This window comes from Trichosurus vulpecula, chromosome 4 (assembly GCF_011100635.1).
Source record: "Trichosurus vulpecula isolate mTriVul1 chromosome 4, mTriVul1.pri, whole genome shotgun sequence".
NCBI lineage: Eukaryota > Metazoa > Chordata > Mammalia > Diprotodontia > Phalangeridae > Trichosurus > Trichosurus vulpecula.
Window position 1 is genome coordinate 59,750,874 of NC_050576.1, and position 26,554 is coordinate 59,777,427.

At 38.1% G+C, this 26,554-nt stretch overlaps 1 protein-coding gene across 1 annotated transcript; it reads left to right on the forward strand.

The window, feature by feature from the left end:
* The first annotated feature begins 958 nt into the window (after nt 1-958).
* On the forward strand, nt 959-25,767 carry LOC118848501 (flavin-containing monooxygenase 5-like). The gene is made up of 8 exons (XM_036757409.1): nt 959-1,093; nt 5,428-5,616; nt 6,508-6,670; nt 11,265-11,407; nt 13,331-13,530; nt 18,512-18,861; nt 23,151-23,223; nt 25,416-25,767. The coding sequence occupies exons 1-8, from the start codon at nt 959-961 to the stop codon at nt 25,765-25,767; spliced, it is 1,605 nt and encodes a 534-aa protein (XP_036613304.1).
* Nucleotides 25,768-26,554: the final 787 nt, after the last annotated feature.

Here is a 26,554-nt window from a genome sequence, read left to right on the forward strand (position 1 = left end):
TTTAACATATATTCACAAGTATTCCATGCTTCCTAATCTTGCACCAAAGACAGCTTAGTAATAAATGATTTTTAAGCAATACCGGCATAATTTTTTAAAAACTTCACATAATGGTCACACTCCACTTTTTGGCAAAAACAAATTGGCATAAAATCTGTGCTGATTATGCAGTAAAATATGATAACTTTCTTGGTGCAGGGTTCAAATTGGGGAAAAACCTTAAAATATAGTAATAAGTGAAAAGCAATAAAAACTTAAACTCTGTGAAAGGTGACCTGTTTACAAATCATAACTTAGATAATAAATCATAATTTAGACACTGAGTTGAAACTTAAGATACTACGACCAGAATATTGTGACCAGGACATGGTCAATACACATACTTATGTTTGCCTATAACATTGGCTTAAGTCCCAAGCCCATTACTAAGCAGAAAACCAAAATTATCCACCAATCAGTGATAATTCACTCTCTAGCTCCTCCTGCCTTTGTTTTCTATAATTATCATGATTATCATGGGGATTTGGGGGTTCAGGAGTGGAGGATCCACAAAACTGTCTGGCAACTGCCTCAGATTGCCCCTATTTGTAAGTATTCATAATGATTGATTAAACTACTACTGATAATCAGTATGGAGATACTTGGCCTCTTCTTTTGGTCTAAAAAAGAACACCCCATGGTTATGGGGAAGGTACAAAGTTCCCCAGCCAGGGGAATTTCAGATCTTACACTTGGGATTCCAATAGAAGTGACAGTGGTCTTTGATCTTTTCAGATGATTCTAAGGATGCTATAAAAGTAGGGATTATGTGGGTTTTCAGCTGAATCTAGAAATATAACAGCCTGTTCATGTTAATGGAAATTCTGAATTACAGAATAAAGTACAGTGTGATAAAGTGTCATTTTATTTTCAAAAGACACAACTAAAAGACCTCTTTGTGTTTCCAGTATAGAAGATCATGCCAGTGAAAAGAGTTGCCGTGATTGGAGCTGGGGTCAGTGGTCTAGGTGCCATTAAGTGCTGTTTAGAAGAAGGACTAGAACCTACCTGCTTTGAAGGAAGCAATGACATTGGGGGACTCTGGAGATATGAGGTAAATTTAAACTTCTTGTTAAGGTCTGACCTCTTTCTGTATGTGAGAATTTTATTTTTTTACCTTCCATTGTCAGGGAAGATAATTTGACTAAAAATCTATCAATAAAAAAGCATGTATTTTAATCACTTCCTATGTGTCAATGAAAAAACAAAAACAATTCCTGCCCCCAAGGAGAATAAATTCTAAGGAAATGTATGAGATAGTTTATATTTTGATTATAATATGATACCCAACTGAATGCAGGATTCCAGAGAATATCAAGGAAAAATAAGAAGGTTTTCTTAAATGACCAATGAAAAGAAATAGAAGAAAACAATAGAATGAGAAAGACAAGTGGTCTCCAAGAAAATTAGAGCTATTAAGGGAATGTTTCATGCAAAAAATGGGCAAGGTAAAAGACAAAAATGGTAGGGATTTAACAGAAGTAGAAGAAATTAAGACAAGGTGACAAGAAAACACAAAAGAACCATACAAGAAAAATCTTAATATCACCAATAACCATGATGGTATGGTTACTGACTTAGAGCCAGGCAACCTGGAAAATGAAGTCAAGTGAACCTTAGGAAGCATTGCTAATATTAAGGCTAGTGGAGGTGCTAGAATTCCAGCTGAGTTACTTAAAATCCTAAAAGATGATGCCGTTAAAGTGCTGTACTCAATATGCCAGCAAATTTGGAAAACTCAGCAGTGGCCACTGGATTGGAAAAGATCAGTTTGTATCCCAAACCTAAAGAAGGGCAAACATTTGCACTCATTTCACATGCCAGCAAGGTTATGCTTAAGATTCTATAAGCTAGACTTCAGCAATAACTGAGAATTATCAGAAGAGCAAGCTGATTTTTGAAGAGGCTGAGGAAGTAGAGACCAAATTGCCAACATTCACTGGATTATGGAGAAATCAAGAGAGTTCCAGAAAAACACCAACTTCTGCTTCATTGGCTACACTAAAGTCTTTGACTGTGTGGATCATAACAAAAAGTGACAAGTCCTCAAAGAGATGGGAGTACCAGATCATCTTACTTGTCTCCCGAGGAACCTGTATGCAAGCCAGGAAGCAACAATTAGAACTTAATATGGAACAACTGATTGGTTTAAGATTGGAAAAGGAATATGATAAAGCTGTATATTGTCACCTTATTTTTTAACTTATATAAAGAGTACATCATGCAAAATGCCATGCTGGATGAATCAAAAGTCAGAATTAAGGCTGTCAGAAAAAAAGACCAATAATCTCAGATATGCAGATGATATCACTCTGATGGCAGAAAGTGAAGAATTAAGAAGTCTCCTGATGAGGGTGAAAGAGGAGAGTGCAAAAGCTGGCTTGCAGCTTAACATAAAAAAAACTTAAGATCTTGGCAACTGGTCCATCATTTCCTAGCAAATAGAGGGAGAATAAATAGAGGCAGCGTCAGATTTTATATTCTTGGGTTCAAAAATCACTGCAGATGGTGACTGCAGCCAAGAAATTAAAAGATTCTTGCTCCTTAGGAAGAAAGCTATGGCTAATCTGGACAGGATACTAAAAAGCAGAAACATTACCTTGCCTTCAAAGTAGCAGTGCATGTCTGTGAGAGTTGGACTATAAGGAAAGCTGAGTGCCACAGAATCTGTGTTTTCAAATTGTGGTGATAGAAGACTTTTAGGAGTTACTTGGATGGCAAGGAGATCAAATCAGTCAATACTTAATTCAGGCTATTCACAAGGTCCAATACTGAAGCTAAAGCTTAAATATGCTGGCCATAATTAGAAAATGGGACTCATTGGAAAAGACCCTGATGTTGCAATAGACTGAAGGCAAAGGAAGGAAGGAAGGAAGGAAGGAAGGAAGGAAGGAAGGAAGGAAGGAAGGAAGGAAGGAAGGAAGGAAGGAAACCAGATTACATGCCTTTTGCATTACATGGAATTGAGAAATTGAACAGCTTTTGCATGAACAAAATAAATGCAATGAGGTTAAGAAAAGAAGTTGTTGACTAGAGGAAAAAATTCTTGCACCAATTATCACTGAAAAAAGTCTGATAGCTAATATATAGAGAACTAACAAAAATATATAGAATAAATGTCCATTTCCCTATGGATGAGTGCTCAAGAATGTGAACAAATAGTGCTTTAAGTTGTAAACTATTTGCAGTTATTAGAAACTGCTTCAAATCACTAATAAGGTAAATGTAAATCTGAACAACTCTGAGGTTTCACCCCATAACCATCAAGTTGGAAAAAATGGAATAGTCAATGTTAGAGAGACTTGTGAAGACAGGTACACTAATATACTGTTGATGGAGATATTAATTGGTCTAATAACTATTCTGAAAAGCAATTGGAATTATGCTAAAAATAAGTTCCCCAAACATCCATACCTTTTGACCCAGAGATCTAATTGCCAGACATATATTCCACAGAGGTCAACAGCAGAAAGGAAGGCTCCACATACACCAGAATATTTTTAGCAGTGCTTTTTGGAGTAACAAAGAACTAGAAACAAAGTAGGCGCCTATCATTTGGGGAATGGCTAAACAAACCATGGTATATAAATGTAATGGAACATTATCAAAATGCCCTAAGGAACAATGAATACTAAGAAACAAAAAAGCTGAGATGACATAAATTAATGCAAAGTGAAATGAGCAGAAGTCAGGAAACAGTCTACAAATTCTGTGTAAGGATGGCAACAATGTAAAGGGAAACAACAAAAAAGAGTTGGATTTTATGCTAAAATGAAGACACTTCGATCTGAAGAAAGGATGAGAAAATTCGTCTTCCCTTCTTTGCAAAGGTGGGGAGGATTATGGGTGTGGAATATTGAATATATTGTCAGAAGGATAATGAATTGGTTAGTTTTACTCAACTGATTTTTTCAATCTTTCTTTTTTATTCTTTGTTGTAAGAAATGAATCTCTGGAAAGGACAGGTAGTAAAGATATATTTGGAAGTAGAGATTATTTGTAAAGCATGCTGCCTGGAGAAGAGGAGCCATATAAATGCCAGCTATTGTTATTATTATGTTATATGTCAACAAAATTAATAAAATACACATAGGTAGTTGCGAATCAATAAAAGTTCTAAAACCTAGAATAATTATATTTTCTCAAGTAAATTTTTTAATCAAAAATTTAAAATATGATGCAAAAAAAGGATTGGCTAGTATTTAAATAATCAGAGGCAGTAGGAAGTAGGACAGAATTACTAGGGCTTTGCTTCAAGATATAGAATTTAAGGAGTGCTGATAACTAACAATCACAGTCCTTCTAAAGCACAGAAACAATAGAGCCTGGCACCTACTTATCAAGAAGAGGTCATTAAAATCAGAAACTACTAAATGGAAAAATAGAGAGAACTCCTCACCTAATCCACCCTGGCCCTCCTTGCCCTTCCTTCTTTACACCCCACACTTTCAAATGAATATGTTCTTCATGACACTGGACCTAGGCACAGTTTGTGTTATTTTCCCTGTGTGAAAAAACTCCACGTTCTAGATATGATGTGAAGGACATCCCATCTAGAGAAAATAAAAAAAAATGGGGGAGATGTTGAAATGTGTGTAGTTTATTAATTAAATGATAATTAGACAATTCCTTGAACAGAGGATGGAAGAGAGGGTTGTAGAGATAATTAAAGCAGTCATTCATGATCCTTGTAACCAACTTTGTCTCTTCCCTTTTTCCTGAAAATAGCATTGAAAATCTCTGCTGAAGGCTTGCTAATATAACTTGTGAATTCTCTAGCTGCAGTATTCTCCACCAGCTAGGTGGTACAGTGGATAGAACACAGGGCTTGAATGGAACATAGATTAGAAAGATCTGAGTTTGAATTCTGCCTCAGACACTTGCTAGCTGCATGATTCTGGGTGAGTCACTTAATCGCTGTCTGCCTCAGTTTCCTCAGCTGTAAAATGAGGATAATAATAGTACCTTCTTCCCAGGGTTGTTGTGAGATGGTATTTTTAAAGGGCTTTATATAAATGCTAATTGTTGTTATAACTGCCAAAGGAAACATAACTAAAACCTTATTGCCTCCCCCGCTCCCCAAATAGATTGCATGTTACTCTGCCTAGCAAAGCAGAAAGCAATGCAAGTTTCTTGACTCTTAGCTGTGCCCCTGAGCCATTTCAGCAGGTAGGTCTACTTCCTAGCACAGGGCAGAGGGGCTAAAGCCTCAAAATAGCTAAGTGTATTATTTTATATTTTCAGTTATTTGTCCTGTGACATTCCTTTCACTAATGTCGATAATTGAGAATGACTTTGTCTCATACAGGGAAAGTAGGAGCCCAGTGAGCTTCAGTTTTTAAAATCATCTTTGGTGCTTTCTTCACACTGAGAATCCTTTTTTTGTAGGAAAAATCAGAAGCAGGGAGACCCAGTGTCTACAGATCTCTGACCTGCAATACTTCTAAGGAGATGACAGCCTATAGTGATTACCCTTTTCCTGATGATTATCCCAACTACATGCACAATTCCAAAATGATGGAGTACTTACGAATGTACGTCAAACATTTTGAACTTCTGAAGCATATTCGCTTCCTGGTAAGTTAGGAAAGAGTGAATACATAGCTTACAGATTGCTGATGGGGAGCATCAGTAGTCTCACATGATTGGACCATAAATGGAGACAATGAGTTTAAATTTTACTAATTTACTCATTTTATAAATTTACTAATAATGAGACCATGGACAACCCAGATAATAGAAAACACTGTGGGGAGGAGGGGGAGGTAATCTACAAAAGCTCCAGTTTCCAGGAGTGAAGACAGTTCCATTTTGAATGAATTCTACAAGGAAATGTTGGACTAGAATAAGGGTTCTTATTTTGTTTTTCCATTTAGATAACTTTTATTTCCATTTCAGCCTTTGACAGATGAGAAAAATATATTACAAAAAACATTATGCAGAGAACAACTCGTGGAGTACATTCTACTAAAACGCAATCTATACTCAAGCCAGGGCTGGTTACAGTTATTGGGAGAGGAAGCAACAGAGGCCTTGAAAGCCTCTCCTCAGAATGAGATTTCTACTATGTCCCCTGTTGCACAAAACTCATCTTATTCTAGAAAACCTAACAAGTTAAGGTGGGGTTGTAGCAGCATTAAATAGAGGTTCTTAACCTGGGTACATGAACTTGGCTTAAAAATTTTTAATAAGTAGATTTCAATATAACTGATTTCCTTTCTAATTCTATGTATCTTATTCTATTATTTAAAAACATTATTTTGAGAAGGGATCTATAGACTTCACCAGACTGCCCAAGGAATCTATGACACAAAAGAGATCAAGAATCCGTAGACTAGACATTATTATCTGAACTAGAGTTCAGAAAAAGACGGTAGTAGTCACATACCAAGGTCTAGAATTCTACAATAACAGTAGAGATGTAAAGACACTAGGCAAAGTGATCTGTGTTTATTTTTTTGTTTCCAGTCAAAGGTGTGCAGTGTGAGGAAGCGCTCTGATTTCTCCTCCACTGGCCAGTGGGATGTTGTGGTAGATACTGATGGGAAGCAGGAATGCTACATCTTTGATGGGATCATGGTTTGCAATGGCCATTATACTTACCCGAATTTGCCCCTAAAAGACTTTCCAGGTAAGTTACCCATAAAGCTAGAAAGAACCATTAAATTTTTTTAAAATATTCTATATGTATTCTATCACAGATGAAAACAAGAAGTGAGTGACCTTTGTATTGCTAGTTATTTGGAATAATTGAAATGTATAACAAAACCCATAGAGAATCTTTGTATTATTTGTATTCTGAATAAATTTAGATTTGTTTTCATAGCTAAGAACTTATATATATATATATATATATATATATATATGATATGCTCACATTAAAATACGAATATATATACATATATGTATACTATATATGCATATATAAATATACATACATCATCTATGTAAACATGTCTGTGTGTGTGTATATATATATATATATATATATGTATGTATGTGTCAGCTAGATGGCTCAGGGAATAGAGCACTGGGCTCAGGAAGATCTGAGTTCAGATCCAACCTCAGACATTTACGAACTGTGTGAACCTGGTAAAGTCATTTAACCTCTGTTTGCCTTAATTCACTGAAGAAGAAATGGCAAATCAGTCCAGGCTCTTTGCCAAGAAAACCCCATGGACAATATTGGCATGCTAAAGTTCATGGTGGGGGGTGGGGAGGACCTAGGCGGTACAGCGGTTAGAATGCTAGTCCTGAAATCAGGAGGACCTGAGTTCAAATGTGACCTTGGACACTTACTAGCTGTGTGCCCTGGGCAAGTTGCTTAACTCTATTTGCCTCAGTTCCTTATTTATAAAATGAGCTGGAGAAGGAAATGGAAAATCACTCCAGTATGTTTGCCAAGAAAATCCCACACGGGGTCACAAAGAGTCAGACATAACTGAAAAAAGACTGAACAGCAAAAGTGGTTCATGGAGTCACAAAGAGTCAAAAACAAATGAATAACCAAACAGCAACAACAATATATGCACTATATTATATAATACATATATTACATAATGTATGTGTATACATATATATGTGCACATATATGTGTGTATATATATATATATATATATATAGACATGCGTTAACATAATACAATTATCCAGCCTACATTTTCAAAGGCCCCAATGCTACCTTATGCGGTGCGCATAAAAATTTTTTTTTTTTAAAAAAGCAAAAACCTCAGAGGGCAACATATAGTCCAGGAGTGATTTATTTACTTAGGACCTCATTGGTCATCTCCGAAAGCTATAGGCTCCCCTCAAAAATTACTCAGGTCTTTGTGACTCTAGGCCTAGTACTCCAAAGCCTCTGGGCCACCAACTGCCACCTTTCTTTGGGATGACTGAATTATAACTGCATTTGTCTTCAAGCTCATCTTTCCTAACATTCTGCTGCCTCTATAAAGCAGTTAAGCCATTATTAATTAAAATTCTAGGAAGGTAGAGAAGATACCCTCCTCCAAGGTCAGTTCATAATGAGGAAAAAGAAAATCACCTCCCCAAATTCAGCAAACAGAATAGTTTATGGAATATAATTACTCCCAATGCTTTTAGATACTTCATACTTCAAATGGTATAGTGGACAGAGTGTTAACCTTGAAGCTGGGAAGGGCTAGAATCAAGCCCCACCTCTGACTCAAAGTGGCCACGTGATCCTTGAACAATCCAGGAAACTCTAAGGTTCTAAATTGCAAGGATGGTGCCCCAACCTACAGTAAGGGGGTTTCCTCATCTGGGAATTCTTTGTATCAGTGAAATCATAGATCCAGTTTCTTGCTCTACCCCCTCAACATTGAGTAGGATAAATAAGAGTGGTGACATGACTTAAAAAATTAAAGAATATTGTTGAAAGGCATTAGTTAATCAGTCAACTAGCATTTACTAATTAAGCATCTCGAAGTGCCAGGCACTTTGCTAAGCATTGGAGATACAGAGAAAGTTCAAAGACATTTCCTGCTCTCAAAGATCTCATAGTCTAACAGGAGATACCATGTGCAAACAACTGTGTACAAACAAGCTATATACAGGATATATTGGAAATCATCAATGGAGGAAAGCACTAGCATTAAGGGGGATGAGAAATACTTTTCCCAATTACTTGTTTCCCAATCCCTTTTAATGCTAGTACTGAGTTGAGATTTTAGTTGAGACGTTAACTGAGACTTAAAGAAATACAGGGAAACTGGGAGGCAGGATTAGCAACCAGAGAAAATGCCTGGAGTAGTTAGGTGGAGTGCTAAGGAACAGTAGGTCGGTATCACTGGATCAGAGTATGTGGGGTTGAGAGAAGGGGCTAAAGGAAACTTGGAAAAATAGGGAGGGACCAAGCTGTGAAGGCCTTTAAATGAAAAACAGAGAGATTTATATTTGATCCTGGAGGTGCTAGGGAGCCACCAGTTTATTGATCAGACAAATTTGAGGAAGATCACTTTGTCTGCTGAGTGAAAGATGGACTGGAATGAGAAGATTCCTGAGGGAAGGAGACCAACCAGCAGACTATTACAATAGAACAAGCTTGAGGTGATGAGGCCTGACACAAGGGCTGTGGTCAGAGGAGAGAAGGGGATTTATGTGAAGGTAGAAATGATTGGACTTAATTGTATGGAGGCTTTAGCAACGTGAACATGAGAAGTAACTTAAAAGCACAAAGAAGACCATATATGGATGGACATAGGTCAAAGAGAATGAGAGACAAAAGACAGCCCAGCCACTGAATTATTACCTTCAGGTTATTAAAAGATGCAAAGGAAAGCTTCTGGGGCGTTGGGTGATCCCTGTCCATGGGGCATCTATGGAAAGGCATAAATAAGAGCCCCACAAGATGAGAAGGCTTAAATGGATTGAGATCTGCACCAGTGAAAGGATCACTGATATCTTTGAAATTATTAATTGCTTACCACTTGCTGGACACAGTGCTAGGTGTTGCGCATACAAAGAAAGGGTGCTTGCCCTGAAGAAGCTTACATTCAAATATGGGAGATAACATGGCAAATAACTGTACATAAAAAATAAATACAGGATGTCCTGAAAGATTTAGTACAGTTTTAAACTTCTGTAGTATAAAACTGCACAAAGACTATTTGGATACCAAGTATGGTATAAATGGAAAGTAATCTCAGAGACAAAACACTAGGAATAACAGGAGGCCTGGAGGAGAGACTAGGAAAGGCCTCCTAAGTCCTTAATTTCTTTTTTTGCTTGGATATTAGATCTTAAATATACCCTGACTTGACTGGGCTTGCTGTTTCCTCTAGGTGGCCATGTTCTACAGCACTGAAAGCCACTGCTGACCAGCAAAGAAGTTTGAGTAGAGTGTATTTTAACTTAAAAAAAAAATAATTCCTATTTATAATGAAAAAAATGAAATAGTTTTTGGAAAATATGTACCCAAAGTTCAAGGATCTGCAATGTCGGCAGAGTCAGAGCTCTCACCACCAATGCAGGTTGCCACTTATCATGGAATCTTGAGACTTACAGTCCTGAATCTTGGAGGCCTAGGGCTACCAGAGAGCTTAACTGAATTGCCTTAGGTCCCAAAGTTCAATTAATTAATCAACAACTGTTCATAAGCACTTCCAAAATGGCTGCTGGGGATCCAAATACAAAGAACAATGCCGTCCCTACTCAGAAGAAGCTTCCCTTCTAATGGGAAAGGCAACAGCTACGAATATGATAATATACAAAAGACAAGGAAAAAGTGAGCAAATGCAAATAGGTTTAAAATAATTCAAAGTAAGGTAGTGGGCACCAGAAGTTGGAGGATCAAGAAAGGCTTCATGCACAGGAGGACACTTTCATCCAACTCCTAGTGCCCTCCTCCCTAACAACCTTGTATTTAACTCATTCGTATATCTTGGCATTTATTAATTTTAATATGTGTGTACATATATATAATATATATATAATATATATATATATATATATGTATATATATATATATATATATATATATACACATAGTTGTCTCCTTCAGTAGAAAGTAAGCTCTTTGAGAGTAAGGATTGTTTCATTCAATGTACTTATATTTCCCAGAAGTTTTGAGGTAGAGATGAAGAGAGAGGGCCTCCTAGGCATTGGGAACAGCCAGTGCAAAAGCACTGGGACAGGAGATGAAGGGTAGTGTGTGAGGAGCAAAGAGAAAATCAGTTTGGCTGGATCGAAGAATGGAATAATGAGAGGGGGTAGGGGCTGATATCTGGTGTGTTGTAGATATAATTATGTAAAGAATAAATGCAGACTAAATCCAGTGGAAGAGTGACAAAGGATACATAGATAGTAAGAAGTAATGGCAAACTCATTCTAAATTCTTTGTTACTTCTCCATCTGTCTTTCTTGAGTCTCTCTCTCTCTCCCTCTCTCCTCTCTCCTCATTCTCTCCTCTCCTCTTCTCTCTCTTTATCTCTTTCCTCTGTCTCTCCTCTTCCCACTCCTCTCCTCTCTGTCTCTTTTTCTTTCTTTCTTTTTTCTTTCTCTATCTATTTTCTCCTCTCCTCTTCTCTCTCTCTCTCTCTCTCTCTGTCTCTCTCTCTGTCTGTCTCTGTCTCTCTCGCTCTCTCTCTCTCTTTCTCTCTCTCTCTGTCTCTCTCCTCTCCTCTCTTCTCCCTCTCCTCCTCTTTGTCTCTCTGTGTCTGTCTCTTTCTGTGTGTCTATCTGTCTTTCTCTTTTCTTTCCTCACAGGAATCAAGAAGTTTAAAGGACCCTACTTCCACACCTGGGAGTATAAGAATCCAGAGAAATTTATAGGGAAAAGAATCGTTGTGATTGGCATTGGGAATTCTGGAGCTGACGTGGCTTGCGAGCTCAGTCATATGGCCAAACAGGTCTGGCTTTATTAAATACATTCTTCAAAGGCATCCACTCACCACCATCCATATGATATATGGACTTCTAGGCATAGCTGGAACCCAAAAGACTCACTCTTGCCCATTTTTGTTTTAGTTAATAGCCTGAGAATACAATGCTCCAGGGACGTGCTCCTGCTATGGGGAAGTAGTTTGGATCATGCAGAAGATGTTCTGATGAAATGTGACTTTTACAAATGTATTTCTGAGAAGCAGGATAATATGATGGATAGAGAGCTAGTCTCAGAATCAGAAGACCTGGGTTCAGGTTCCACTTCTGACACATACAAGCAATTAGCTAGGTGGTGCAGGGCATAGAGTGCTGGATTTGGAATAAGGAAGGTGAGTTCAATATGCCTCAGATACTTATCAGCTGTATGACCCTCTCTGAGACTCAGTTTCTTCATCTGTAAATGAAGGAAATAATAACATCTACCACCCAGGAGTGTTATGAAGACCAGATGAGATAATGTTGAGGTTTAGGGATGGCAAAAACTGTTGAGGTGTAGTCTCTGCCTATCCCCAAAACTATTGGGGTTTCATGATGTGTTGTGGTGGAACCATCTCAAAGAATTCAGTCAGACCACCTCTGATCCATTATTGAGATTGATGCCTCTCATGGAGCAGGCTAAGCTCCAAGAGGAACCAGCAACTTCAGAGAAAGCAAGATGGATTTTTATAGGGTAAAGACACTTATTATACAATCAAAATTTACATAGAATATAGGAATATGATTTATATTAAAAAGGCAGGAGGAGTTTCTTAAGGGATCAGGTAATGGAGGAGGGTCCTATCTGTGGTTCGGTGGTTAAATATTCTGATCATGCTGCTGTCCAGTTGGCTAGTTATTGCTGTCCTGTCTGGTCAAGACAGATAATTAGGTATTATGGTCCTGCCTTGAGCTAGATGGATGACGTGATTGTGATTGAATACAAGAACACACCTGTTCAAATATGTGGAAATGTTCTGGGGGCAGTAACCAAATAGAGGCAGTTGGTGGGTTCCCATGACCTGGACACACCTGCTATTTCTATGGGAACTAAGAGTTCAGGGACACACCTGTTGCTCTAGTGAGCAGTGAGACATAAGTTAAGACATGGGGAGGGGGGGAGCCTACGTAGGTACAGCAGACCTATGTTGCAACAATTTGGCTGGCAGCTGCTCTGTGAAAGACCAACACAAGCCCAACAACAAAGATGCTGCCAACACAGATTCTTTTGATGAGCTTTACTAAGGAAAGCAACGTTAAGGAGTTAACAATCTTACTTTAATCTAACATATGCATATAAACTCACTTAGTTCAGGGGAAAACGCCAACAGCCTAAACTTCAGAGCAAATACAAAAAAAAATTACAAACATACATTATAAACAGACCAAATACAATTCATAGTTACCAAGGAATCATCAACATCTGGGTGAGCTAGGAGGCTCTTACAGTGGCTGCCTAGAGTCCCATGCCTCCAGGAGTGAGAGCCTCAGGCAAATAGCTCTGTTCTCTCTTTTTATACATTCTTTAGCCATCATCAAACATCATCTGAATGACCAGAACTCAGGCCCCTACTATTGGCTCTGGTCTTAGCTCTTAGGACCCTGAGGGCTTCACACCCTCATAGGCTTAGCACCTAGTAAATAGGGGTTTGGGCTTTGCACCTAGTAAGGCTCAATCAAAGACACTTAATTAATTTATCATTCTAAAAGAGTAAAAAAGTCCCAACTTAATTGATATTACAACCTATAATGAAGTTAGAATATTGGGGCTGGGTAGCTCTATTAGGATTCCATCAATAACATAGGGAAAGCACTTTGGGAACCTTAAAGTGCTATATAAAATCAAGCTAAGGTGAGGATGAGGATGAAGTAAGGAAAGCATGTTATACTATAGCAACTTCTTTCTAATCTAGGTGTTCCTCAGTACAAGGCGAGGTGCTTGGATATGGAACCGTGTTTGGGATAATGGGAAGCCCATAGACACTGTACTCTTCACACGCCTTTATAACTACCTCAATAAGTGGCTAACAACCTCCATGATCAACAACTGGGCAGAGAATAAACTCAATTCCAGGTTTAATCACATGGATTTTGGTCTTCAGCCTCAGCACAGGTATGGTCAAAAGGGAGGGGCAGAAGGGGGGGATATTTTCCTTTGTTTATTGAAGTGGGCTGGTCAGGTAAGAAACTTGGAGATGGATTAAAATCCCTATAAGAAATCCACCAGGGAGGGGCAGTTAGGTGGTACAGTGAGTAGAGTACCAGCCCTGTAGTCAGGAGGACCTGAGTTCAAATCCAGCCTCAGACACTTGACATACTAACTGTGTGACTGTGGGCAAGTCACTTAACCCCAATTGCCCTGCCTTGCCCCCTCCAAAAGAAAATCCACCAGGGATCATACCCTAAGGACAAAATGTCAACCTTAAAAATGGAAAGCAAAGGAGGGTGATCACTTGTTGGATGGGTAGTGGAGTGTTATAATAAGGGCTTTTGGGGAGTGTGTTTTGGATTAGATGACCATTGATGTCTCTTTCAGTTCCATAACAAGAGTGGGCACCACATTCTCTTCCCTCATGAGTTTCTGGGCCATCTTACTCTATTTGTACTAAGAATAAAGAAATGGAGATATTGTACTGCCTTTTCTCATGTGGAATTACGGTATCATTTTAAAAGTGTTCAAATCCAAGGTAGTCATATAGATGGCATATATGCAAGTTAGGAATATCTTCCTACATCCCAGTCCTAATTGTCTACCCTTAGCAAAGGATCAGATCTAGATAAGTTATAAATTGAAAATAGACTCATAAACTGAACCAGTGGCAACTCTCCTGGCGCTCCCCTTCTTTTCTCTATTAGGTATATCAACCAAGCAAAATGTATCTTCCTTTGGAAAGGAGAAGGAGGCTAGATTTCTTTCTTTCTTCCTTTCTTTCTTTCTTTCTTTCTTTCTTTCTTTCTTTCTTTCTTTCTTTCTTTCTTTCTTCCTTTCTTTCTGTCTTTCTTTCTCTCTTTCTTTCTTCTTTCACAAAACCTTAAACCTAGTTCAGATTGAAGCTCCATAGATTGGACCATAATAGGTCCCTGCCCAAGCTCCACTCAATGGCTGTATTTTGGGCCCTCCTGACTTAGAGGGAATGTCAATGATAATGGTTTCTCTTTGGAACTGCAACCCTGAGGGTCTTCCCCTCCCAGCTTGATTTTTTTTCTAATTAAAGGGGCCATCCCTTGACTCACTTCTTAAAGAGGTCTATTCACTGAATGGCTCACTCTAAGTGAGTGTGTGAAAAGGCCTTAGCCTAAAAGAGCCAGGGTCTCCCATTGCATCCTGGGTCATCTCTAGTCATCCTGGTGAACATCTGGTCACTGGACCCAGATGGCTCTGGAGGAGAAAATGAGGCTGGTGACCTTGCACAGCCCTCCCTCACTCAAATCAAAGTTAACTGCCAGTCATGTCATCATTTCCCTGATGTTGTGGTCCTCTTCAAAAATGAAGGACAAACACAACAACAACATCAGTCAATGTAATTTCACTTAGTTTTCTTATTTCCTTTTCTCTTGGATTTGTGGACTTCTCCAATTAAAAGTTTAGAATAGCAAAGGAAATAAAACTCTTGAATCAATGCTATAAAACATCAGCCTGTATTGTGGGTGAAATGTCCTTCTCACCAATCTGTGCTCTCTGACCACTAAGGAGGAAGGATTTTTTTCTAGAATAAAGGAAATTCTTTTAAATACAGTTCTAAAACCTGAATGCCCAGTGTATCATCAACTTTTCTCCACCTTTATTTCTATTCTCATCTCATGCCAAAGCAAGTCCTAATAAATAAAGAGTTCTCTACTATTTAAAGGTGATTAAGTTATAAATAAAGGAGCTTTTCAATCTCTAAATAATTCATAAATGTTTTTAACACACCAATTTTCACAAGTAGCACAGGATGACCTTTGTGTTACGAAGTCACAAAGAGATCAGAGACCCAATGTGCTTTTCAAGAGGACAGTGCATATGTACACTGTGTACATAGGTCATTCTGTGCTATTTGTGAAAGTATGTGTTATGCATATACGTATATATCCATGTATATATACACATACATATGTGTGTGCATATGTGTCCACACACACACACACACACATACACACTGTCCTCTTGGGCAGCACATCAGGTCTCTGATCCCTCTTCCCCTGATTTCATAACACAAAGGTTGTTCTGTGCTATTTGTAAAAGTTAGTTTGTTCTTTTAAAAAAGCGTTTATATAAATGCACAGTGTATGTACACATTGTCCTCTTAGGCAGTACATTGTGTCTCTGATCTCTCTTTCTTTGACGTTATATCACGAAGGTCATTCAGTGCTGCTTGTGAAAATTGGTGTGTTACAAAAAAAGTTTATATTGTGTATATTTGTTGTTTATACATATACAATATATTATATAGTTATTTACAATAACCACATTAAAATACATATTTATATAGTGCTGTCCAAGAGGACATCAAAGAAATTATAATCAAGAAAATTACTGGTGAAGTAAATAAGTATTTATATGGTGCATACTATATAAGTACTATAGGTTCTGGGCTAAGCCACTTTTATACAAATGTTATCTCATGTCTTCACAAACACCCTGAAAAGTAGGTCCTCTTATTATTCCCATTTCTTCGATTGGAGAAACTGAGGAAGGCAGAATTTAAGTGATTTCCACACACTTTCACACAGGGTCACATAGTGAGACTAAATTTGAACTTAGATCTTCCTTACTCCAGGACCAGTGCTCAATTTACTTTGCCATCAGCTGCATCTAATTACAAGAAACAAATTACTAAATTCCTGGAAACAAAAGAGAAAATGCAACTCTATAGAAAAAACAGTCTGCCTTGGCATACTGCATTCAGTTCCATGACTGAATCTCAAGAAACATAAACATGGAACATTAGAAACACCAAAAGTTCCCCAAATTAATCAAGAGAATTGAGGAGCTTCCATATGAAAATCAGTGAAAACATTTAGGAATTATGTGATCATAAGAACATAGGATCAGAGATTTAGAATGGAAAGGGACATTGAAAGACATCTGGTCTAAACCTGTCATTTTATAGAGGAAGAAACAGAAGCCTGTTTTTTGTTCAGTTATCTTCAGTCACGTCCGACTCTTTGTGACCCCAGTTGAGGTTTTCTTGGCAAAGATAGTGGTTTGCCATTTTTTTTCTCCAGTTTATTTTACAGATGAGGAAACTAAGGCAAACAGGGATAAGTGATTTGCCCAGTGTCACTCAGAGGTGAGATTTGAACTCAGGAAGATGAATTTTTCTGACTCTTGGCCCAGCACTCTATGCACTATGGCACTACCTACCTGCCCCAGGTGAGGGCTAAAGAGATCAGATGACTTGTTTTAGGTCACAATCAAACCCAGAACCAGGATTTGATCTGGATCCTTTGACCCTGAATACCACGTACTTCAAATCTTCATTCTTGGAATGCAAAGGCTCAGAGAGAAAATATGGTATCACTCCACAAAATCAAAGAAAATATGGATAGAATAAACATGAACTTGCTCATCAAAACCTAGACTAGGTTTTGATTGACTAGGAAATGCCCCTTGAGGCTTGAAAGAGGCAAGCTCATAACCAAAAACTACTTTAAATTTATAAAATGCATTACACAGAAAGGTGTGAAACATGTGGACAGACTGGAAATATAATTAGGTTAAACATATTTTGATGAATTCATTGATGATAGCCTGTAATGGAAACTAGCATATTTGAAGGAACATCTCTAGTTCTCAGTTTGTTATTAGGGAAGTCAGTCACGAGCTCCCCCAAAACTTACATTGGTTTTTCTAGTCAAAATTGGACTCATGGGCAAGTAAGGTATAAATAAGTAGAGTTCTTCTTAAGTCCTTGTGAATATGCGAATTCTCACAATGAAATGGAGGTGAGAATATAGTCAGTTCTTCTCAATTCCAGTTTGATACTATCACTACTAGACAAATATTTTATTTCTATAGATTTTTTCCCATATGTCAAATGACTATGTATTACAGGACACCTATTTGCAATCTGCAGTTCTAACCTTTGGACTTTCATCTCTATACACCATTGGTGCCCAGGAAATTTCACTGCCTGGTGAATTTTTTTGTACTTAATAGGTATTTTTTTCCAGTTACATGTAAAGATAATTTTCAACTTTCATTTTTATAAGATTTCGAGTTCCAAATTTTTTCTCTCTACCTCCCTCTCCTCCCCTTCCCCAAGACGGCAAGCAATCCAATATGAGCTATACATGTACAATCACATTAAACATATTTCCATATTAGTCATGTCGTGAAAGAAGAATTGGAACAAAAGGGAAAAACTGCGAGAAATTCTAAAAAGAGAGAGCAAATAGTATGCTTCAATCAGCATTCAGACTCCACAGTTGCTTCTCTGGATGTTGATAGCATTTTTCATCATGAGTCTTCTGGGATTGTCTTAGACTCAGGGGTGGGGAACCTGCGGCCTCAAGGCTACGAGTGGTTCTTGCATGAGGCCTTTTGACTGAGTCTAAGTTTTACAGAAGAAATCCTTTTATTAAGGGGATTTGTTCTGTGGAGTTTGGACTCAGTCAAAGGGCCACAGTTGAGGACCTAGAGGGCTGCATGTGGCCTGGAGGCCACAGGTTCCCCACCCCTGTTTTAGATCATTGTATTGCTGAAAAGAGCTAAGTCTATCAAAGTTGATCTTTGCACATTGCTGTTACTGTGTACAATGTTCTCCTGGTTCTGCTCACTTCACTCAGCATCAGTTCATGTAAGTCTTTCCAGGTTTTTCTTAAATTCACCTGCTCATCATTTCTTATAACACAACATTATTCCATTGCATTCATATGCCACAACTTATTCAGACATTCCGCAATTGATGGGCATCCCCTCAAATTCCAATTCTTTGCCCCAGTGAATTTTAATAGTGCCAGATGTAAATCACTATGCTAAAACTAACAGGCCCTTAGGAAAGTACTAAACGGTGCACTACTTGGGCAAAGTGAAGGTTCTCCTTGCGCTTATTGCTTGCCTTCACAAAGATGTACACTTGCTTTCTTGGATAATATTCATTTTCTTGTAGATTTCTGAGTCATCAACCTACTTTCAGCGATGATCTACCCAACCACATCATTTCTGGGAAAGTGCTAGTGAAACCAAATGTGATCGAATTCACTGAAAGCACGGCAATATTTGAAGATGGTACTGAAGAGGAGATTGACGTTGTAATTTTTGCCACAGGATATACATTTGATTCCTCTTTCTTGGAAGACAACTTGAAAAATATTGACAGTCAGAACTCCACGTATAAGTTTGTATTTCCACCTTTTCTTGAGAAGTCTACACTAGCTTTTATTGGTATCCTCCAACCAGTGGGAGCCACCATTCCTACATCAGAAATCCAAAGCCGTTGGGCTGTACGCATATTCAAGGGTAAGTGTAGGACCCACATTATTTTTTTATTTAGACCTATGATTTCACTTATGTAGAGAACTCTCAATGATTAAACTTCCTGTTGTGTATAGTCACAGACAATTATGTGAAGCACTGAGAAATTAAGTGATTTGAGCTGGGTCAGAAAGCTAGTGTCTATCAGTTAGGACTTAAACCTAAATATTTTTGACTCCCCAAACCAGCTCTCTAGCCATTATGCCATATTACTACTTGTATTTGTGAAATAGAGAGCCAATTATAGAGATGATTTGAGAGGAGGGCACCTAAACACAGTATGTCTTTGCTATTGACCTGTCTGAAATTCAACCTTTGGATTTTCATCTGTACACCATTGGTGTTCAAGGAATTTTACTGCCTGGTGAATTTTACCAGTGCCAGATGTGAGCAGCTATACTAAAATTGACCTGCCTTTAGGAAATACTAAAGAATGATAAACTTCCCTGACAAACTGAAATTTAATCTAATCAAAGATTAGAGAATCTCTTCCTTGGAGCTTAAAGAATTTAAGAATTCCAAGAGTCTCATTATTATCTCTCTCCGAAAGGGCAAAATATTAAGACATCATGAGGCAACACCTTAATACTGTACCTATCTCCTGAGATTGCTGTAAGGATAATATGATATAATATTTGGAGAGTAATTTGCAAACATTAAAGTGATACACACATAACTAGTTGTTATTATTATTAATTTAATCCCTTGATCCTAATGGTGATTGCTAGTTGGAAACAAGGATCTATTAGATTAGGGCATAGGTACATAGGTAATGTACCTGAGGAGACAGAAATTCCAACATCAGAGAGAGGACTAATGGAATAGGAAGCTGAGAAAGGGCAAAGTTAACCAACCCCACAATTTTGCCAAGACTTAGTCTTGTGTTCTTGAGAAGAAATAAAATTGCTGCCCTTTTTTTTAAAAACTTCTGTTCAATGGACAATCAGTAATGTGCTCTCCAACTAAACAGAAGGTTCACACTGAAAATGCATTATGGCTAAATTTGGCAGAGCTACAAGGCTGTTAATTGAAGTCCAGGAAAAGAGGGAAAGCAAATGGAAGCCCTTGCCTTGCCCCTCTCTTCTGAAATCATTCCCACCTTTTCTTCCATTTCCACCTTACCAAAGTTATAATCATAGCATTCTGCAGAACACATAAAATATCAGATTTGGAAGGGGACTTAGAGGTCATCAAGTCCATTTACGCCTGAGCTGGATTTATTATATCTCTGGCAAATGGTCATCCGGCTCCCACTTAAAAACCTCTCATTCTAATAAAATCAACTGATGGAGGACCAGAAATCATACATTTGTGGGAGTCTATCTGTGCAAATGTAGAGGATGGATAGTGTTCAGGAAATAAATTACAAGTCTTCACTTTAGCATTGCATTTGACAAGGTTTTTTACAATTCTCTTGTAGACCTGATACAAACAGTCAGTAGTAGTTAGCTGATTGTCTAATAAAGTTCTCTCAGTGATGGAGGCAGGGCACTTGATTATTTTCTGTCTTGCCTTTGTGATCATTTTATCCTTTGCAAGATGGAAGAAATAATGAAGGGAACTTCTATTCTGGGACTGATTTAGGTCAATAAGTGGCATTTGGTGGCTGACATCAAAATATTAGGAACTTTAGAAAGAAATGTCCACTTCGTCTTAGAATTTGTGATAGATAAGAAGAAAACTGGCCATAGCTTTACATGCACCATAGACTTAGCAAGAGCAAATGTCAAAGAACTAAGAGAAATGTTAAATAAGATCTTGTGAAAGAATGAAGTATTTACTAAGCCCCTACTATGTGCCAGGCACTGTGCTAAGTGCATTACAAATACTGTCTCATTTGATCTTCACAACAACCCTAGCTATTATTATGATTCTTATTTTGTTATTGAGGAAACTGAGGCAAATAGCGATTAAGTGGGTGACTGTATCAGGGTGCCGCAGCTAGTAAATATCTAAGGCTGGATTTGAGCTCAGGTTTTCCTGACTCCAGGCCCAAAGCTCTGTCCACCATGCCACCTACCTACTTTTATTTCATGGCCTAAAATCCTACCTGCAAGCCTTCCCAAGAGTAATAGGGAGCCCTCAAGAATGAAATATTGTGACAAATACAATAAGATGCAATGACAAACAAAGGGGAAACAGTCTGAAGATACCAGTGTGAATGTACAAGGAAGGAACCCACTAACGAAGATGTTAAAAAGACTTAACTAGAATACAGAAGTAAGGGCAGGTAAGATTGCCACAATACCGCATTTGTTATCTTGTAGATCATGGGTACGCTGCACCCATAGCACATCCAGGTTTTAGCTTAGCATTTGTCAGGGTCTCTAATGCTCTCCTTGTGGATAAGATGGAGAGATATGGGCTGGATGAGAGTCAATTTTGGTAGATTCAGAACAGGCTGAAGGGCTGGAAACAAGAGAGTTTACTGTCTATGTGGAGGGAGGCCTCTAATAAAGTGCCTCAAGGATAAATCCTGGGTCTTACACTGATCAACACTTTGATCATTGCCTTGTATGAAGGCAAAATGGGAGGCTTATGAGATCTGCAAAAGACGCAAAGCTGGGAGAAATAGAAAACATGTTGGATGGTAGAGTCAGAATCCAAAAAGATCTCAATGGCTAAAATGATGGGCCAAATCTACTAAGATGTGATTTAATAGATTTATTCAAAACTCTCACACTTGAGTTTCAAAAAAAATAAACATCATACAGAATTAGGGGATGTGTAGCTAAATAATTTCGGTTGTTTTTCAGTAGGGTCCAAATCTTTGTTTATGTGAAAAGTATGTGGGGATCTTAGGGGACTCAATATGAGTTAACATTGTGACATGACTGCAGAAACAACTAACGCTATCCTCAGCTGTATCGGAAGGGGTAGAGCATCCAGACTGAAGAAGATTATACTCTTTCTACACTATGCCCTGGAAATCCACATCCAGATTGTGATGAACAATCTCTTTGTTTTAAGAAGGGCACTAATAAACTGGAACATACCCAGAAAAGGGAGACCCAGGACAGCGACTAAGCTGGAGATGAAGGAACTGAGGTTATTTAGCAAATGAGATAATAATTGCAAAGGGCTCAGCATAGTGCCTGGCACATAGTAAGTGCTATGGAAATGTTAGATGCTGCTGTTATTATTTATAATCATCATCATCGTGGAGATCTTCGAGTTGTTGAAAGACTGTCACATGGAAAATGTTTGTAGGCAGCTAGGTAACGCAGTAGATAAAATACTGGACCTGGAGACAGAAAGCCTTGAGTTCTAATCCATCCTCAGATACTTACTAGCTGTCCAACCTTGGACAAGTAATTATAATCTCTGTTTGCTTCGATATCCTCAATTTTAAAATGTGGATCATAATAGCATCTACCTCCTAGGTTGTCATGAGGATCAAATGAGATAATTTTTGTGAAGTGCTTAGCACAGTGCCTGGCACATAGTAGGTACTATATAAATGCCATTATTATTATTATTATTATTGAAATGGACTGGGTTTGCTTAATCATGTAGGGAAGAACTGGGATTATTGGATAGGAATAATAGGAAGGATAATTTAGATTGAATGCAAGGAAAAACATATCAATTCAATTTCCATAACAATTAGTTCTGTCCAAAAACACAATGTACTTCTGGCCAGCTGCAGGGATCCTTCCAAATGAGTATGGTGTCTCATAGATAAGTTTCCCATAATTAGCAGGAATGCTTTGGAGTGGTGTTTCTCGAAATGTTACTTGTGAATTCCCACCAGGAGAAGATAAAATTTGACTTCTTGCATTAGGATTTCGAGTTCACATTTTTTTAACCTATACTTTGTGTATTTGTTTATAGATGTCTGAGACCATGGGATATATTATTTGTTCTTTTCTTGGACTTTTGTCTCCTGTGAACATCCAAGTATCTTATCTATATTCTTTATCATATACTACCTTTTCTCTATCAGAATTAGCTTGGTAGATGACTGACCAGTAATCTTCCTTATAAAATAAAGGGACTAAGCTCTCTTCCATTAATTTTTTTTGTTCTGTGATCTAAAGTACTTTGTGAATGAACTATTACAACATTATGAGGAAGATAACTTGTCTTCCTGACACTGGCAACCAAAGGTAAATGCTGCCCCATGCTTCTTTAGGAGATCCCCCATGTGAGCTTTGGCTTTGAGTTTCTGATATTGATTATCACAATTTCCTCCTGAAACTATTTCCTTTTATTCAGGGAATTCTCCAGTCAGTCCTGCTCAGATTCTCTCTCTCTTTTTTTTTCTTTCCTAGGACTGAACAAATTACCTTCACAGAAAGATATGATGGCAGACATTAAACGGACCAGAGCCAAACTGGACAAACAGTAAGAAACTTTATGGTTGATGAAGGACAATTAAATTTGCTTTGTTTGCTTGTTAAGTCTAATTTACATTTTACTCCTTATAGTAACTGGGGTTAGAAACATGTTAAGAGCTCTACCCTCAGGACAATTCTATTAAAATAGTCTTCTCTTTAAAAGACTACGGACAACCAAAACTATTAAAGCCCCAGTGCTTTCTTATCTCAGGCTCACTTGGAGAGCTGAACCTTAAAGGACAGTCAATTTTGCTCTTGAAGGAGAAAGAAGTATTTAATTCAGGCTAGCAAAAACATGCACTTCTGCAGAAATTTCTAACTCTTTAAAAATGTACAAATCCATTGAAATGGGTTCTATAAATTAAGAATATGAATAAATGAAAAAGCATTTTTAAGTACTTACAGTGTACTAAACACTGAGTATAGGGGCAGATAGGTGGTAATGGATAGAGTACCAGGCCTGAAGTCAAGAAGACCTAAGTTCAAATCCAGCTTCAGATACTTACTAGCTGTGTTACTCTTAGCAAGTCACTTCACCCTGTTTGCCTCAATTTCCCCATCTATAAAACCAGCTGAAGAAGGAAATTGCAAACCACCCCAGCATCTGCCAAGAAAACCCCAAATGGGATCACAAAGTGCTGTTCATGATTGAAACAACTAAACAACAAAAACACTGAGTATACAAGTAGAAAAAGCAACACAGCTCCTGATCTCAAGGCTCTCACACTCTAACTGGGGAATATAACATATAAAAGAAAGTTTAGCTACAGGACAAATAGAAAGGCCTGGAAGTTAGTAGAGTATATGGCTAGGGCTTAGGTCTTTAGGTTACATTAGTAGGTCAGCTAACAGTGCTGGAGGTCTAGAAGTAATAGCAGCAGGGCAAATGATATGTCCTGGTGGTCTTCCATCTCCCCAGAAGGAAAAGAATTAGTAACACCTATCTCAGTCAAGAAGCCCATATGGGAAGCCCAATACATGGGAAATGAGTGACAGGAGAAGAGTCTGACTGTGGAGGTGGATCTTCCTGCCTCCTGGCTAACCTGAATGGATTCTCAGTGGCCTAGGATGATGGCTTGGGCCTACAGTGTTGGCATGGTGTCAGACAGATCAATTCCCAGCAGTCCTTGATGGATTCTGGGCAGCCTGTTGGAGAAGGCAAGAATAAAGGGAACATTAGTGGTACCCGGCCTTTCTGCCTACCAAATGTCAGTTATGAGAGTCCCAGTCAGAATTAACTTCAATGCAGAGCCTCTTAACCCTAGAGTTAGAGTCTACAGAAAGCTACAGAATCCTCTGCTATGGAAAGCCTTCCCTTATTAAAATGCAAGGTGCAATGTGTTCAGTGTGTTTCAATTTCCTGGGCAATCTATGGTTTTATGAATAAGGTCCATTAAGGAGGGGGGAGAAAAGGATTGAAGCAGTATTCCATATATAACAGCTAAGACAAGCAAAATGGTATAGGAAACGAATCGATCATCCTTCAGAATCTGTTAAACATATCTGAAATAAGGGTAGATGATGTTTATTAAACTGTAGAATAAAGGACTGGTTTAGAATGATACTAACCAGACGTTGTTTGACTTGATGGACCTAATCGACTCCATGGACTAGAATCCAGCAATTGTTCTCTGCTGTTCCTTGAACAAAACTCCATCTCCAAAGTCCATGTATTTTCACTGGCTACTACATATGCCTGTAGTCTTCTCCCTCCTTACTTCCACTTGCTTTCTTCCTTGGCTTCCTTCAAGTCTGCAAGAATTCATTCCTAGTCCTTCTTAAAATTATTTCCCTCTGAAAGTATCTCCAATTTCTTTCTATATGTGTATACATATATATATATATCTTATTTGAATATACTTGTTTGCATGTTTTCACCACCACCATCCCCTTTAGACTATAAGCTCCTTGAGGACAGGGACTATGTATGGCCTTTCTTTGAATCCCCAATACTTAGCACAGTTCCTGGCACATAGTAGGTACTTAAATAAATTGATTTGACTTGAGTAAAAATACCAAAAACACATTTTGCTTAAGGATAATTTCATAACTTCCTAAAGCCCCCAACACTGGGATAAATTTCATTTGTTCCCTCACCCTGAAGATCTCCACTAACATATTATAAGTGGAAACAACCACAGGAGAGGGATACAGCAAACCTCTAACCTGGGGCTTCTCTTCTTTCTCTTTTGGTTTCAGGTATCTGCCAAGCCAACGTGATGCTAGTCGAGTAACGTATATTCAGTACATGGATGAAATTGCTTCTGAAATTGATGTCAAACCTAATGTGTTCTCTCTCTTTCTCCGAGATCCCAAGCTGGCCTTAGAAGTTTTCTTTGGTCCTTGCACCCCATACCAGTACCGCCTTCAGGGGCCTGGGAAATGGGCTGGGGCCAGGACAGCCATCCTCACTCAAAGGGAACGAATTATCAAGCCCATGAGGACTCGAGTCCTCAACTGTCACCAGCCTCCATCCTTTAAGTTGTCTTGGCTGTTAGGAGCCTTCCTTAGTCTAGCTCTATTTATCTTTATTTTTGTAATGAATAGATAACACTGTCATCATTCTTGCAAACAGTAATGCAGAAAATTAAGAGGTAGTTAGGAAACCACTGGTTTCTGTTTGGTTTTGACCAAACTATAGTAGCTAAGTATCCTGCGATGCTGACATTTTTCATGCATTCTGCAAAGCTCACAAAATAGTCTTCAATTAAAGTCTATGGCTATTTGATCAGGGATTTCCAAATAACTAGGAAAAGAGTTTTTCTTTCTTTTTCTTAATGTCTAAGTTACAAAAGCATTTGAGAGAAAGAAATGGGAATAGGGATGCCAGGCACACTGAAATCTGCCTAAACTTATCTTTTCATTAATACCCAAATTACCAGGAGTTTTCATCTGATTATTTCTCACTTTTGCAAAACAAATCAGGGTCCAATGAAGATAGAAACTTCAAATAACCCAGAGACCTTCAATAGTAACTGAATGATATCACCCAAGAAATTTCCCATGAATTATAACTATATTTCTTTAAAGTCATAATAATAATAGGTAGCTTTTATATAGCACTTTAAGTTTTGTGAAGCACTTTACATATATTATCTCGTTGACCCTCACAACAATCTTGTGAGATAGATACTATTATTATAACCATTGGGCAGACAAGGAAAGTGGGGCACAGCTAAATGTTACAAACATTGTCTGGGTCACCAGACAAATGCCTTGTTCTGGGTCATCCAACTAGCAAGTGTCTGCATGAAGATCTGAACTCAGGTGTTCCTGACTCCAAATCCAGCATTCAATCAACTCTACAACCTAATTGTCTAATATACATATGACAGGTT